This window comes from Cariama cristata, unplaced genomic scaffold, assembly GCF_000690535.1.
Source record: "Cariama cristata isolate BGI_N322 unplaced genomic scaffold, ASM69053v1 scaffold3486, whole genome shotgun sequence".
NCBI classification, from domain to species: domain Eukaryota; kingdom Metazoa; phylum Chordata; class Aves; order Cariamiformes; family Cariamidae; genus Cariama; species Cariama cristata.
The window spans coordinates 51,497-68,452 of record NW_009620193.1 but is presented as its reverse complement, the minus strand read 5'-3'; the positions used below and the strand labels follow the sequence as shown (position 1 = coordinate 68,452).

Here is a 16,956-nt window from a genome sequence, read left to right as displayed (position 1 = left end):
TTATTTCAAAATCACATACTTCATTTAGTAGTCTTCAGAATTGAAATGCCTTTGCTCCATGACAAGAACTTAACTTTTTTCAGTGTACAAAATGTTTCTCATGAGTTAAGAAATTCCAAAAGACAGCAGATTGAGATCACGATGATCTTAATTTTCCACAAAAGAAAGAAATATCTCACATTTGACCTTTGTTATCCAATAAAAAGTCTAGAGCCAAGTTTGAGTAGTGTCACACAAACTTGGAGAGCAATGGATTTCAAGAGGCTCAAAACTGAACCAGTGAAATAGTCCATTTTATTTTAGCTTAGCTGCCCTGATTAGATGGGTTAAAGCCATCAGACCCTGAAAGTTTGTGTTCCAGCTGGCTACAGCTGTCCAAAATATCAACAAAGCTTTCAGCATCCACTACTGGTGCTTTTAACCCTCAGAACGACCACACGTCAAACACAGCACAACTAAACAGAAGTTTCAGGCAAATCATCCATTTCTTCAAACGTATTCAGGGTGGTTTTGCTATTAGTTCTTGAATTATCTTGAACTTTGCTTGGATCTGCAAAAAAATGCATTATAAACAAAACAGGATGTGGTAGAAACTGTACATGCAAGATCAAAGTTTTGCACATCTATTTTTTTGTTGAAAACCATGCATTTATTTAAACAGTAAGTTGTCAGTTTACTACCATATCTTATACAGAAATTTTTCTGTCTGTCCCTTTTCATTATTACTGAGCTCATTCTACTAAGCAATATAAATGCTAATTGACTCAAGAACAAACTTCAGAACAAGTCTTCCAGATCCTCATATGCCCCTGTCGTAAACTCAGGCGCCTGCTGCCAGAAGGACCTCTGACACCTCAAAGTTAGGTCATTTCTCTATTACACTTCCAACACTGTCAGCAGATGGGTATCTTGAATTTCCCGGTCAACATTCAGAAGGGGCAATTTGTCATCCAATATGTATTGCAAAACATAAACATCAATGTTCTAGGGTTAAAAACAGCAGACTAAACTATCGTTAGGTAGAATCAGTCTGATTTCTTGCCAAATTTTGCAATGCTATATGTAACTATTTAAGGACTAAATGTACTTTATGACAACTTTTTCAAAACAACATTTTCTGTCTATTAAATAGTTCTCTGGCCTTATACCATTCAAATGCCATAACAGAATGTAAAACTTACATCAAGCTTAACTGCTTAGAGAAAAATAAAGATAAAACCACCATGTTTTGGTGCCAAGGTGTAAATAATGAGAGTTTGTAGCCAACCCTCTCTTCAAAACTTTAAAAATAATTTAACAACCCTACCATATTAGCCATGAGTTTCCCTAGCAGTAAAGTGTGGTTGAATACCTAGATTATGAGAGTTTATATATTTAAAGTTATAAAACTATATCAAAGCATTTCTAAGAAAAAAAAACGGTTTCACAAATATGGTGTCATTAAATTCTGCAGTACCTGTTGGCCCTGGATCTTCATTAATAAATGAAACGTGTGTTTTCCACTCGGTCCATTTCACTTCATTAATCCTGTTTATATTGTATATAAGTTGTGTTATTAGCATGCATTATCTCCCAGCTACATAGCTGCACTTCCCCTTTTATTTCTTTATTCCTTCTTGGGATTGTCATACTTTGCCATCAACAAATGCAAAAAGTATGCAGTGTTATGTACTATATGAAGACAAGAATAATACTAAGACTACTTTATAACTTCACACATTATGAGTACAGTCTTGAAACTCACCTTAAATATTTAAGTATTTTTCATAAAACAGCATAGGAAATGTTCTTTAATACAGTAATCATCAATTAGCAATCAATTCAAATATCATTACTTTTAAGTTAACATTCAAAGGAGATTATGAGAAAGTGACATTTACTGCAAGTAGACTTGATATGTGTACATTAAAAACATATGAAGTTGAAAATCTGTTTTCTTACAAAAAATTGTCTACATAAAAACCCAATACATTTTCCATTTTTAAAAATAATTGGTCATAACTGAAAAAAACAAATTGGATTTTTGTATACCTAATATAATTTGTAGAGATGTAGAAATATTTTAGAGAGGCTTTTGAGGAGAAATAACCTTTAAGAAACGTACAGAGCAGCATGGATAGCACAGTGTTCTAGCTTTGCTTTACCTTAAACACACCCTGGTGTCATTTTCAGCCACTTTACACCGTTCTCCCAGTTGGAATTTTTTCCTCAAACATTTTGGTAAGAATTTTTCAAATTCCAAAATAGTTCTGGCTCTCTATTAACAACAAATAGTAACATGAGGATGGTTAACCATGTTCAAAATTGTCTGATTTCATAGCATATACAGTTTACAGGCTCCATGTTTTATTACAACATATCATGCCTCCGTCCACTATCCATAACCAACACTGATTCCAACAATAGCAAATAATATGGCATGCCACTTATTATTTGGCATGTGCAAATAGGGAGTCCACAGCTTTCTCTAGTTAGCCCCACCACAGAAGGCATATTCAGAGAAGAATCAAGAAATCTCACTCCAAACTCAGTGTTTAGAGTTTAATGCTAACGCACCTTCATGCAATGCCCGGCCACAGGGATATATAAAACCTGTAGTGGGATGCTGCCCACCACAGAAGGCAACTCCAATCCTAATTATGACTATGTTCTCAATGGCAGCTTGGGACACAGAGCTGTCTAGCCTTGGTAAAAGACCAGGCTCGGGCAAGGTATGAGACATTGGGATGAACTCATGCATTGCTCAAACTGAAGGGGTGGAATAGCAGAGCATGCTGTGTTACAGATTCTGGGAAGATAATGAAACACACCTTCCTGGTGACATATCAAGGGGAATGAAAGTCATAAAGGTCTGTGACAGGGCATGAGGTTGAAAATCCGAGCCATAAGATTACCTTTAGGATAGTTGTTAATTCTGAAGTTACTACGATACCCTAATACTAATATTACTTATTTCCATTATTTGCACACATATACAAATGGGCATTATCGTCGTTAATACCTAACCCATTCCATCAGCATGATAAGTTACCATAGGTACAGCTCAAAACATTTTAGCCAGTACATCTATACTTTGGTGAGCAAACTAACTCACAAACCTGGAGTTTCCAGATGTGCTCACTCTCTTTAGAAATATCTTCCACTGTTTCTCCCATTAATGCAATCAGCATGTTCAAGAGAAGAACAAAAGTCAACACAACGTAAGTTATGAGGAGCAGAAGAAATAGCACCGGATACTTCGAATTTTGCTGGATCTCCAGATCACCCAGTCCTAGGGTGAGCTTAAAAAGGTCCATCAGAACAGGTCCCAGACTGCTGTTGGAGTGGCATTCACTGCCATCTTGGCAAGTTTCAATCAATGCAGCAAGAGCTGAGAAGAAATCATGAGAAAATTTTAATCACAATACTGCTTTATGTATACATGTCATTTTATCTTAAAGAATTCAAAATGCACTGCATAATAAAGAGCTAGAGCTGCCCAGCAACATACACAGCAGCAGCTAGATGACAGATTACCAGGAGGCAGAAAGAGCCCACGTCCAAATGAAATTGCAGGCAACTGAGAAAGAGCCAAATTACTTATCTGTTCAGATAGTCTGTAGACAGTTTAAATCTCTAAATCTGGCTTTTTAATATCCAGAAGAAACCCCGACATGAGCTCTCATCATGACAGTAGGGTTCTTACTCATAATAATGCTAAAATTTTTACTCACACAGAGCATCAGTGTTTTTCTCCAGTAATATTTACCTACGCCAAATCCCAGCAAAAACACGATATAGACAACTAAAAATTTTATCACATCTTGCAGGATGACCTAAAAATTAAATTAAATATTTATCAGAAATGAAAAATGAGAACTAGTTTTACGCTTATGAATTCTGTGGGGATACAGGTGTTGTACACACTAAAGTATCAGATTGCTTTCACTAAGCAAACTGATTGTAGTCTCAGTGAGAAACCCAGAGAAGATTTAGGTCTTATTTTTTTATCTAATGACTGAGAGCCTGGTGTGTTGTCCAAGGGTGACTAACTCTGTACAATATAGGCATTACAGCATATGATGCAATTAAATAGCAGAACTACATTAGCTGAAAAAACACAAGTTACATATTTAATGTAATAAAATGCTAAATTTAAGATAGAAACTAGTTTCTGCCATTGAAGTTATGTAGTGTATTCTGCTGAAATAATATGTATAAACTGAAAATAAGAAATTTGTATGAACTATAAAATACATTAAATTGCTGAATATGCTTGATTGGGATTGTATCATAACAAGTAAGCATCATAACAAGACAGGTAGAACAAAACAAAACAAACTTGCCTTTTGAATCATAACACTGTAAATGCCCATGGACTGGAAACCTCTGGTGAAATAGAGCATATTAGCCCATCCTAGGGCCATTGCCAAAACAAGACACACGAGGTGTTCTTTGTAGGAAAATAAGTACAAAAAGACAGAGAAGATCACAAGCAGAGCTTGTATAAAACTGTTAAAAAACAAACACATGTATGTAAAAGGGAAATTGCTAGCACAAAACCAACAACATAATGGAAAAATATGAAAACAAGGCTTCTTTGCTTCTTATGCTTCAATTCTAGTTTCATATTGTATTCTGTTCTCTCCATGACCATTATAGTTTAACAATAAAATGGATGAGTACAGGTAGTATATTAACATATTAGGATTATATTAAAGCTTACTTTAAATGAACTACCGTCCCCAAAAATAGCTGGTCAATGCAGATTTTGCTGACAAAGACATTAAGAATTCTGAACAGTATCTTTGAAGTAATTTAATTCAAGCTTTAGCTTAATGAATTGTTAGAATCATTACAGATTTTCCATAAACAAGGAAGACACTGGGAGAAGGTGTGATGTGCTGTGATAGGATGTGGACCAGATTCTCAGCAGCACAAGATCAATATCAGTGTGGTTGTAGGAGAAGGAAGAAAGGTAGAATTAAGTTACCTCTCTTTTTATTGATCTTACAATCATATGCTGGAAATGAGAGGGAATCATCTGTGCTTTATCTAGGCCAGCTGATGGGATACTCCCATCAGCCAGCTAAACCAGCTTTATGCTATTTTTCCTTCCTGAAGGAGGCAAGAGGAGTGTGAAACTATATCTGGTTTATTAATCAGGTTTCTTAGACACATTTCTCTATATACACCTCTAAAGAGATACAGCATCAGGAGAAGCTAAAGACAGTACTGTACTTTGGAAAAAATCCAGTCCGTACACATCAACCCCCAGTACTGTTACCAACTCGTGCAACCATTAGTGTGTGTTACAGAAAAGCTATGCGTAAGATTACATCCATCACTCTAAATACCGATAATCTAGAGAAAAAGTGAGCATCTGCTACGGGAGTACATTCTCTGCGACCATGAGATAGATAAGCCTAAATATATCTTTCATATATATATATAGTATAAAATATATGCATGACAGACTTACAATGCAAAGTGGAACCACGCATCAGAAAGAATTGACTGCAGGTCTGAGGGCCTAAGCAGAAAGATGGCTACACTCTATGTAGACGGATATATAAAATACAGAAATGGTAGTAAGAGAAAGCAAGCCTCAAAATTGATTTTTCAAAATAATTGAAGTTGGTCTTCTTAAAAAAACAAACAAACAAAAAATCAATCTACTCATAAGACATAGCTTCTACAATTAAAAATCTTTTTATAGGGCTGTAACTTCAAAGTTTAAATTTCTGTCATTTCTGGCATAATTTAACAGTTAGTTACTGGTTTTAATTACTTATAGTATATGGTAAAATTAATACCTTGGGTTTTTTCCCTGTTACAAGTTCTAATTCAACAGTGTCCTTAAAGCCAGTAATTTGACAACAGAGATGTTAAACAAATATAAGATCTCTGTACTGAGAATTTGAAAGGAAAACACCCTCATATTTGCTTCACAGAGCAATGCAGTTATATTGAAACATATATTCCTGGTCATTCCAAATAAGTGATGTATTGTGCCAAAGACTTTTAGATGTTATATATTCTAAATGTATTTCCAAGATCATCATCAGTGTACTCATAAATCTAGGCAAGTTCTTTACCTATTTTGTTATGTATGTTATTAAAAAGTCTTACCTCTTTTATGGCTAAAAATATTGCTCCTAACATAACCATCACCTGTCCCGATAACTGCAGCCATCCCACGCCACGTGTTAGAGCTAGTGGATAAGGTGGAGCCTGTAAGACAGGTCCAAAATGAGAGACTGAGTTCCATACCTGAACAATAAAAGGCAAAGTAACAGGAAGCCTCAAGTATGTATCTCTCTGGGTATCCAGTTTCTTCCCTTTCACTGAGAGTTTTCTTCATGGTGGATTTACAGAATCGGTCCCCTAACATGTATATTTGAAATGCCAGAAGTTTCTTTCTTAAAAGAAAAACAAAAAACCCTCCTCACACTTTTAAAAATTTAACTACCTGTCTTTGTATTATGTATTTGTATTTTAGGTCACTTTCACAAAATGCAAATCTCCTCTTACTGCTGCTCTTCCTTCCAGATCCAAAGACCTGATGTGGGAGGACCTGGTCTCACTACAGCCAGTTATTCTGATATCTGGTTTTGGTTTAGCATTTTAAATACAATTCAGGAAATACTATTGTATTTTAAAGGAGTAAAATTTGCTGAGATTAAGTTGCTGTACTCACTTCATTTTCATTAGGCCTGTGGTAGGAAACTAATGTTAGTGTTACATTATATAGGAAATAAAAACAGCATGACATAAAAAACATCTGTTGTGCAAACTTCTTCCATTTCATTCGCAGCAGTGAATTCAGAGGCTCCAACGTCAGCATTTCATGGCGATTCTGTAGGAAAAAAAACCAAACAATTAAGATTTGAACTTGCAACCTGTAAGGAAACGGAGATAATTTCAGGCATGTATTTTCTGTATTTCATTCAGTATCTGTCCTTGCTGATCTAGAAACACATCTATGCTCAGACCATAATACAGCATATATGTCAGATCCTAACCTGACAAGATACAATGGGAGAACTCTGACTCATGCTGGGTCAACCTGCCATACTCTGGTAAACTATGATTGAGCTAAAACTGTAGTATGAACTTCTGGTCTTGCTTCCTAGAGAAGTTTTATGGCAGCATCTGAATTCTGGCTTTGAAATGCTAACATTCTGTGATAAGTTTCTTCCTAAATGCCTAAAATACATACCTGTTAAGTAAAGTTTATAACTGTAGGCAGAGTATTCTCAAAGTATTTCTGTTTGCTTGCCCTGTTCTCATGCACTTAGGCAGCTGCTAGTGGCCACTCCATGGAGACAAGACACTAGCTTTGGTCTGACCAGCTGAGCCATATTTATGTTCCTATGCAAGGCAAATTAACACTTCAAAGGTAGAAAAAACAGTCCCCAAATGCCTAGCCAGTGTTTCAGGAGCTGAATGCATTGTCAACTGTCAGTGAATATCTACACAGGTATAAAATTCATCTTGGTCCTGATACAAAACTGAGAACCAAAAATTACTGTTTAATGTTTTACAAGTAATTCAGTCAAATATATAGGCTAACACATCTGAAATGAGTATACTGCTAGGAAAAAAAAAATATTTTAGAAATAGGTAACTTACACCAATATTTGTATTATAGACAATGATTTCCAATACTGAATTGTCTGCGGTGGTATCTAGTTCTGTTAGATCATAAAGGGAAGATTGCACAGGACCATAAGCCCAGTCTGTGAATTTTCTTGACAGGCTCCTGTTAGGCTTATCTCTTATCTCTCTGCTCAGGATGTATTTCAGAATCTAAAACATTAACAGAATCATTTGTAAGCAGATGTGTTCTCCATGGGAAAGGTGAAAGCACACATATATACTTGCCGAAACCCCTACCTTTTAACTATCACATTTGCTACAGTAGTGCAATTCAATGTGTTTGTAATTCTGTTATTCAGTAAGCAATGTTAGAGATGACAGACCTCTAGGAAATAAATACAGTGTAATACCTCCAGATTTCCTGTCAGAGACATTTTTCTAAAGGATGAAAACACAATTTTCCATGTGTTCACATTTATATCTTCCTTTAGCTTAATCAATTACTTTCTAAATTATCCCATTGTTAATTCTTTACCACAATACAGCTGATTTTTGAAAGCCATATTCTACAGCAGCATATCAGAGCAGTTCTAGTGAGCCTTCCGAAATTATACAAAGATTGTATATAAGTGTAGTATTGTAATAAATGCAGTATTTCTGAGTTTCTGTACAACAGAAACTGTTGCAAACCTGTTTTTAAACAGCACATGTAGTTTGCACAGAGAAAGGTTGTTAGAGGGAAAACTTGAAGGGTAGAAGCAACATTGCAATAGAAATATTTGCTTGTATTTTGAACAAAATTAGCTTACCAAATATTATTGATGCATAGTGCAGCATAACCAGCATGGAAAACTACATGTCAGAGCACTAACATCTGAGTATATAGTTGGCTTTGAGTCCTTTGCCATATTTAATTTCTCTTAGATGCTGCTGAAATAATACCCACCTCTAATTTCCCAGTTTTTGCAGCTAATTGTAGTGGTGTCAAACCCTCCTTATTCTTTGTTGTTTCCAAATTTCTGTCTTTACTTTTCAACAAAATCGTGTCATACATTCTGATTACAAAGTCATTCTGGGTTTTAAAGTCCTCTGCCACAGTAACTAATGCATGGAGGATATTGTTTCCTCTGGAATCCTGAGAAGTAATATTAGTCCTGGCATTGTCCATTAACAGTTGAATTATGTCTGGTTGATTGGTACATGCAGCTAACGCCAGTGCAGTTTCACCTACAAAATTATAAAATGTAACATGTTCATGTTTTATTACGAGCATTCAAATCGTACTATAAAAGAGTGACTGTGTGACGTGTCTTAATACATGAAAGCACATTTACATATTGATTGTATTGAATTTAGTTCTTGTTTTATAAAAGCTTAATCTGCATGAAAACATTATTTGGAGAAAATAAAAGTTATGTTTACAAAAGCTACTATGCCATTTTTATATCTTATTATGTGAATTTCCTAACCTAGATTTAGCTACAGTAATGATTCATACCTGCCTGTCTTCCATACTGTCTTACTTGTTTGGGTATTCCTTCCTAACTTTTCCAGAGAGATTGCATTTCCACTTACCAAAATAAAAGCCTTCATGCTTATGTTTGGGATTAAAGAAAATACCCTGGGCATGAGCATTGACATCAGCTCCTTTTTCTATAAGGCTCTGAGTTATTTCATATTGTCTTCTTTCAATGGCAATATTTAGAGCTGTCTGGCCTGAAACAACAGAAACAGGTATTTAGTGTGGACTGTCTTAAGCACATTGTGAAACATTAATGATGTTTCACAACAGATAGCACCAGTGATAATGAATAAAAGTTGTTTTAGGAATTTAAACCATCATTAGAATGTTTGAAGAAAACAGTACTTTTATGGATGGTATATTTAACCATGTACCTGAAATTGGTATCAGATGGCAATACCTTTATATGCCTCTTCTGTGTATGCTGCATTGATAAATCTCTCCAAAATACCATTTTCTTCTGCAAAGGATAGTAGCGTATTCACTATCTCATTTGTGTTTTGGTTGATATTCAGCAGAGCTTTCATCAGACAAGTTTTGCCAGTATCTAAAGCTGTGAATTTTTTCATCAGATAATCTACAAAAGTGAATTTTGACATTAGACCATCATTATTTATTAAAGTGGATGGAAGATAATATTTTATTTATTAGGAGTGGAACCTGAGGGATATATATGAACATAAATTATTTGCCAAACAATTACTCCCTCCTATTCGCTTTGTATTTGAGCTATGTATACTGGGTGAGACAATGCATTCAGAGATGTGGTACTAATTGATAAGGTAGCCAGTGCACTTGGTTTTTCTTTCAGACACATGCCATTGCCATGGTAACTCCAGACAGACCCAGAACTCTTTCCTAACTTCTCTGCCCATTCTACCGTGCTGCACACATCACAAGCCCAGTCTATACTGCAATTTGATTGCAGTTTGGATAGAGGCATCAGCTTTGAGTCTCGTGATGCAGAAGGCTAGCTTAGGCATGGCTACAGGCATACAGTGCAGATAGACCCTCTGCGTATCATAAGCAGGACACAAATACTCTCCAGCGTTGCCTTGGAGGCAGCAAGGAGGTGGCTGATTGAATACCTTCAGCTTTCATTTAGAAATAGGAAATGTGACGTACATTACATTACAAACAAGTGACTGCAAATTCACAGGGAAGTAGGTGCTGCACAGAGGTATTTCCCAGTTTTAGACTACAGATATGCTGCCAGAAGAGCTAACAATCTTCCTTCAGGTAACTCCACAGCTTACCTTGCACAGTCATGTTTGTACACGCGTTTGATCGTTCCTTCAGCTCTGTGAGCAGACATTGCAATTCTTCTATATTCCCCTCAGATACTGCCCGAAATATGTATCTTTTCAACTTCTTCCGGGCACTAGTCTGCTCGGGTCCTTGTGATATGTTAGCACTGAATTATAAGAAATAATAATGAAACTGCTGATTCAATTTACTGTGTTTTATTTTATTTTCTACATAAAAGGAAAAAGAAATACAACTACTTGCCCCAGACTACTCATACTTGCCCCGCTTCCATATATATATATCTTGGCATGGATCTCTCAATGTTTCTGCAGATTGTTTATTTGTGGACAAGTGGCTATTGAGAGGGTTTTTATAATAAAAGTGTTCATTTTTCAAGTATTTTGGTTTGCATTTTTTTCCAGTTTATCCATTCTTCTGAAACAAAGGCTAAGAAATGCTTCTATGATCTGTCTACAACTTGCTGACTTCAGTGCCTGCAGTTACGTGATGCTGCACTCCAGCTGCATCCATCCCACTCAAAGCAGAAGGTAATTTTTAACCTCACATCTTCTTACAGAACTTTCCTGATCATACGTTAATCTGGAATGATTTAATATTTTTTTCCCCCAATTAGAAATACTCCTGCTGTTGCCTAATTGTACATGGTGTTTAGGTCCTGTGTTGTCATCTAGGAAACAGACATATGAAGAAGAATCCTCACACTAAATATGAGATTTGAGAAAAGCAGATGTTAGAGTTGTTTATTTCAAAATTTAATTATTGAAGAATGAGAAATGCATGCACACAAGTGACCTTATTGCTAAAACATGGCAGGCAAAATAGGTAATATCTACCCTATTATAGACTTAATCCATTGAAAATGTACCAAGAAATACTTCATGCTCCACTCACCAACAACTGTCTACATTAGGGCTATACTCAGTGGCATCATCCTGAAGAGACTGTGGGGAATCCATATCTTCCCCATTTCCGGACGCACTATAGAAAACAGAAAAGCATAAGTGCTGAGTCAGGAAGATATTGGAAGACATTTTGGCAAATTGCGTGAAGAATCAGTCAATCTACGAAGCTGTATTTACAGTAAAGCTGGAATTAGTCTACTTTGACATTGTGCTTTTTAATTCTATCATTTTATCTCCCCCGTGAATTTTAAAGTGAGTGGTAAAAATGAAGAGACTCACAGGATTTTATTATATTTTAAAAATCATTAGGAAAGCAACCTGGTTTGTGTTTTACTGTGTTATTTCATTACAAATCCTGAAACTGTAGGGAGTTTTTTCTTTTTTTTTTTTTTAAAGATCACTGCTTTTCATGCATCATCTTGAATGCTTGAAGCTTAGATTCTTCCTTTTCACATGCTTAATTTGTCATCTGCCACAAAACAAGTGCTAAATCAGTAACAGTGCATGGGTTGCAAGCAGACAATGAAAGTGATTTACCGAAAAATTTACTACACAGTACACTGTAGGCAACTCAAGAGCATTTGATATATGATTGCTATATCATTTGATATGATATGAGCATGTGATTCTATGATTTTGCAGCTGATTTGAATGGAAGCTTCAGCTAAAAGAAATTGAGGACTGGGCCCTAAATACGTATTTAGGTAATAAATTTAAAGGTTTTCAATGGCATTGATATTTTGCAATTGCTGTACATAATTTCCAGACATTCCTAAAAGCAGATCTGACTTAAAAATTGATCTATTATGATTTTTCTTATTTGTATTTTTGTTTTCTGTAAGGTTCAGATTTGATGAACTACCTCAGGTTAATAACAAGGAGCCTGAATTATTAGTTTTTGACAAAACAGATGTATGGACAGTAATGCAAGGATTCAGCATTGCTCTGCAGATATTCCCTTCCCTTTGAAATACAGCTGGTAGCTCAGAGTCCATTTTTATTCAGTCTATCACTTCTCTGCAGAAAACCGTGAGGAATCTGGTGACAAAGCGTATGTGTCTTGTGCAGGTCAGTCCCTGAATGAGAGGGAGAAATTTGGATACCTCTCCTCTGAAACCAAAATAAGATTGTCAACTAATTCCAAAAAGCTGACTAGACATCCATCAGACACAAAAACATTTGGCCATTCTGGGCTTATGCTAGATTTGATGCATATTTCTCTTATTCATAATTGTTGGCTGTTAGTACCACACACATTTTAAAGAAATTAAGTGCATTCTTCCCAGTCATAATTTTTCTCTATTCATTCAGCATAAATGGCTGCCTTTAAGTATTTCAGACTCAGCATCTTCATGTTGTTTGATCATTAATGAGCAATAGAGGGAGAATGTCAGCACACAGCTGGGAATAGGGTTTGCTAAATCAAACTGTGGTCTTCATGCAGTAGAAAATACACAAATGGGTTCATGGAGTTTGTCCTAATGTATCATAAATAAGAGACCAAGATAAAGACTGTACTGATTTTAAATTTATTCAAATCTGAGGCCTGATTTATTCAGTGTAAATGACAGCAGTAGATAAACTCAAAGATAAGTCATCTAGCAACAAGTGACCTCCAATGGAGTTCTGTCTTTGAAGTGACCAAAAGCTAGGAAAAGCCAGGTGAAATTTTAGCTCTGAAGTCTAAGGAGAAATAAGGAGTAGCTGCTGAAAAGAAAACAGGTATATTTGCAGTATGACTATTGCATTGCATCTGTAACTTACCATGGACGAATATTTGAATCCATTGGTTTTGAAAACACAGGGGGAGACGTATTATTTGGAGTTGCATTGCTTTCAAAACCGTCAATCTCCAGAAAAAAGTGTGAACTGTTGAACACAGTGCATTTAAAAAGTATTAGTAAAAAAAGCAAGCTCAACCATAAAATAAGCAAAGCACTACATGTATGTACCTAGGACAAGGCTGACAATTTATGTTTTCTGGCATTATACCTAATAGAACACTGGAACAGTGGCTTATCTACTTTGCCTTGGGGGGATCCCAACCTCCAACACTGTGCCCAGCACTTTTATGCTGGCAGATGGGCAAAAAAATCCCAAGATATTTTTAGGACACATGGCATCAGATCCTGACATGTCTAAGCAGCTACCCCAGCAACCTAAAAACAGCCTTGCATCCAAGTTCTGTGCTAATAGCTAAATGCACCACCAGACATTTATTGAACAGCCATACACGTATGCATACACACACGCTTTTTAATCTACTGCATTCTAGTCCCTATTTCTCCAGCCAGCAGCCATCAGGATGGATCATTTCAAACCCATCAGCAGTGATAATCATTAAGTCAGAAAGTTTGAAAGGTCACATGTTAAGTGACATCAGGCATTTCGACCATCCAGGACTGAATGTGTAATCTTGCCAGTCAGTGCATTGACAGTTAACTATTTCTTTTCCCTATAAATAATTTTTTATAGGGAAAAGAAATGAAATTTGGAACAACACAGAAAAGGGAACATGAGAAGAATAGGAAATTTCACCCTTTAAAAGCCTGCAGAGTTAAGAGGCAAAATCAATGGCTTGGTATTACTAGATCTCATTAAAACATTACTACATGTCACCAAAGACAGGGGAGTTTCAGTGGTGGATGTAATGACTCCGACATGGCATTGTTCAGAAACCATCTTCCATTTCCAAAATGTGCCAGTAGTCACCTGGAAAATGTTTCTAGTTCACTTAATATTTATTGTTTAGTCCATAGGGTATTTCTTATTTTTTTTAACTGCATCTTCCCAAAAGAATTCTGTTGAATTAAAGTACATATACTGATGCTAAAATGCAGTACATTATTAGGACACTACTGAACAACCTGCTGATATCTGCTAAAAATAGCATGATTTAATGGCCCTAGTTCATCTCATTTTCCAATGGCCTGGTGACCCAAGTGTTAATTCACTGTGTGTAGTTGTTTAAACTTATATGACCTTCAAACATTTGAGATGTGCCTGTGAATGTATTCTAAGCAGGCAGCAAGTAAAATGCCACTTCTGGTTAGCAGGAGTGTGTCCCCGAAATTACGTAGGCAGGGGTGCTCTTCAGAGTACAGGAAAAACCTAGAGAGAAACAGGACCATTGCCATCACTTATGCCAGCTGCTGTAAATCACTGTTGTTTCACTGGATTTGGCAGCGAGACTAAGGAGGAGTGGGAAAAACATGGGTTCATTCTGCTTTTTTGCGTTCCCTGACCATGAAGTGCAGGAGCTGTCCCAACAGGCAAGTATCTGCTGGAGGCCACAATGAACCTCCATAAAGCCAGAAGCACCAAGCTCTAAGCTTCGCTGGACCATCTCACCTGCCCTTGGCTCAGCACCAGGAGGGGACGGTGCCCTACAGGCTGATGTCTGAGAGCAGCTCCTGCTCTCCCAGCAATGTGTTCATGCTGAAGATTTTTGACATCCAATAGAAGCACAGCAGCTATGAAGTGGACCCTGTTTTGGAGGCAGACATACCTAACCTATCCTGGCACGTAGGTTGTCTGAGGACACCGGGGCGGGAGGGAAAGAAAAGCCACCGTGCAAAGCAGGTAGACAGTTGCCAACAAATACCCAAGTGCTTACGTGGTCATGGCGCACACTCTCAGGAACACTGCCCACAAACGTAATCAGGCTCTGACAACACTGGCAGCACTCCTCCCAGCCTGCCTGTCAGTTTTCCTGTACTTAATTATATAGTTAGTTCACCCAAATTCCAGGACCTTCAAGAAGGGGAAGTCACTTTTTTGAGAAAGTGCATGTTGCCAATACATTTTGCCAAGTGAGAAATGTCACCTGTGGAAGTGCACTAGCTGCTCCGTGCCACAGTAGAAGAAAGCATTTTGAAGCAACAGAAGTACAGCAGCATAGAAACCTATAATTAATAGAACACGTTAAACCTCTGCATTAAAATTCACGTGATCTTCATTCCTTATATTACAGGAATGTTGCTGGCCACACCCTGGGATTTTGGTTGAGACGAGGGAAAAACCCCGAGGTTACTGTTACTGATGCCACAAAACCGAATGTGAGATATGAGCTTAAATAATTGAGGGGTAGTATTTGCCAGTATTTGTTATAACTACACAATCTTCTGTGGAATTGCCCGTTTTTGAAGTACTGGGCGTATTGTGAGCTGTTCAGACACCTCATCTGCCCCTTATGCAACCAAAGAGCTTCTGTTTTTTAAGTTAGTGACAGAAAGTCAAATTGGGCCACCCAGGCAGTGGGTCTCAAATAACTAATGACACCATTTCTGTGGAAAGTGATTCCTCTGATTATTAAGAATTATAAATGTCAGAACAGCTGCAATTGCATACGCCTTCAGAGCTTCAAAAATTGCCACAATAGCTAGTAATTAGCTAGAATGAAAAGTTTATGAATGAAAATTCATCTACAGTAACTTAGTTGACTTCAATAGCATAGTATCAGGGATGAATTACTGCTTATATTTCCCCTTTCATATTAAATACAAACCCTTAATCCTTTTATTAATTCTCTAGCATAAATTATGAATGAAAGTGAATATTTTATAAAATATAATAATGAAGAAGTCTTGTTAATCAGAATAATGAAAAACAGAGTGAATTCATGTTTCTGTTTCTGATAGGATTTTTCAAAACTCCTGTTTTCCCAGCCCTCATTTTTTAATTCACCTCTGCCTCTCCATAATCTGTCCCATTCCCATGTCAGGCCAAGTTTGAAATGCTCCCTTTTTTCAGGTCAATCTCTCTTACATAAAACCTGGTGTACTCTGCCACATGATCTCTTTAAAAAAGATCACTCCACCTTCTCCTATTGAAACAGTGAGCATCATTAGACCACGTACTTGTAAGCTTATAGAGGTATGTAGACTGGACGCAGAAAGCCCAGCTGATATGAGACAAACTTTAAAGACTGATGCATGAGTCTGATACCTCTAGGATAGAGGTTAAATATTTGTCCCATTAGGGTAAACACATCATATGTCTACCTAACCAGGATACCCTTCCACTTCTAAACAGCATAAGCATATATTATTTCTGAAGGCACCTTGTGTTCATTGGGTGTCTCTCATTCATATATACAGCGTGAATAAAGATGTTAGTGATATTTCACGCAAATGTCTATTAAAGGAGATAAAACAGGGAGTTTTAGCAGTTTAGACTCAATGGAGTCTAGAGTCCTACCTTTTCTTTGTGGGAGTGCTTTCAGTCAGCTTTTTCTCTTGCTGGTTTGGAGGGGGAATACCAGACGGATTTATTTTCTTGTCCATTAGTGGAATAATTTCGTTGTTATCTTTAATCATGTTTCTGCAGTACATAGATTCACAGCTATTTAACTCCTGTTCATTTGAAGAAAGTATAGTGACCAAAATGTCTATTTACAGTCTCTTCACATGTAAGCACACAGATCTTGATATTTTTTCAAAGTTTTTCATTTTTCAGATAAGCACATACATGCCATTTTATATGTCAAGGCTAGAGGGTTATATTCATGACTGATTAAATTACATTCTAAGAAAAGTGCTATTAAAAGTGATACCATAAATCCAGGAGAACCATAAATTCAAGCATGCACCTCAATTAAACTGAAGGGAGTCTGTCAATCACAGTGATAGTATATGTTATTTAGAGAAACAAAAGGAGCACAATGACTTTTATAAGTAACCC

The 16,956-nt window shown here is 36.6% G+C and overlaps 1 protein-coding gene across 2 annotated transcripts; it reads right to left on the bottom strand.

The window, feature by feature from the left end:
* Positions 1-455: 455 nt before the first annotated feature.
* Positions 456-16,592, bottom strand: TRPV3 (transient receptor potential cation channel, subfamily V, member 3). 2 transcript variants are annotated; one of them, XM_009701507.1, is made up of 17 exons: positions 16,474-16,592; positions 13,039-13,143; positions 11,264-11,350; positions 10,360-10,517; positions 9,504-9,680; positions 9,157-9,297; positions 8,528-8,808; positions 7,615-7,791; positions 6,680-6,838; positions 6,112-6,213; positions 5,462-5,535; positions 4,326-4,491; positions 3,749-3,815; positions 3,099-3,370; positions 2,145-2,257; positions 1,457-1,527; positions 456-550 (listed from the first exon to the last, which is right to left on the bottom strand). In XM_009701507.1, exons 1-17 carry the CDS (start codon positions 16,590-16,592, stop codon positions 456-458), a joined length of 2,364 nt encoding a protein of 787 aa, XP_009699809.1. The 2 variants fall into 2 exon arrangements, with proteins under 2 accessions (XP_009699809.1, XP_009699810.1); XM_009701508.1 differs by having other exon boundaries at positions 456-543; positions 1,420-1,527; positions 16,474-16,559.
* Between the last annotated feature and the right edge of the window lie 364 nt (positions 16,593-16,956).

Bases quoted from the DNA above. Each gene is read 5' to 3' on its own strand.
- TRPV3 (XM_009701507.1), bottom strand. From the start codon at position 16,592: ATGATTAAAGATAACAACGAAATTATTCCACTAATGGACAAGAAAATA. The intron at 3,816-4,325 runs GCAAGTTTGTTT...TTTAATTTTTAG, and splicing joins ACAGTGTTATGATTCAAAAG to GTCATCCTGCAAGATGTGAT. The intron at 551-1,456 runs GTACTGCAGAAT...ATTTTTTTGCAG, and splicing joins TGAAGATCCAGGGCCAACAG to ATCCAAGCAAAGTTCAAGAT.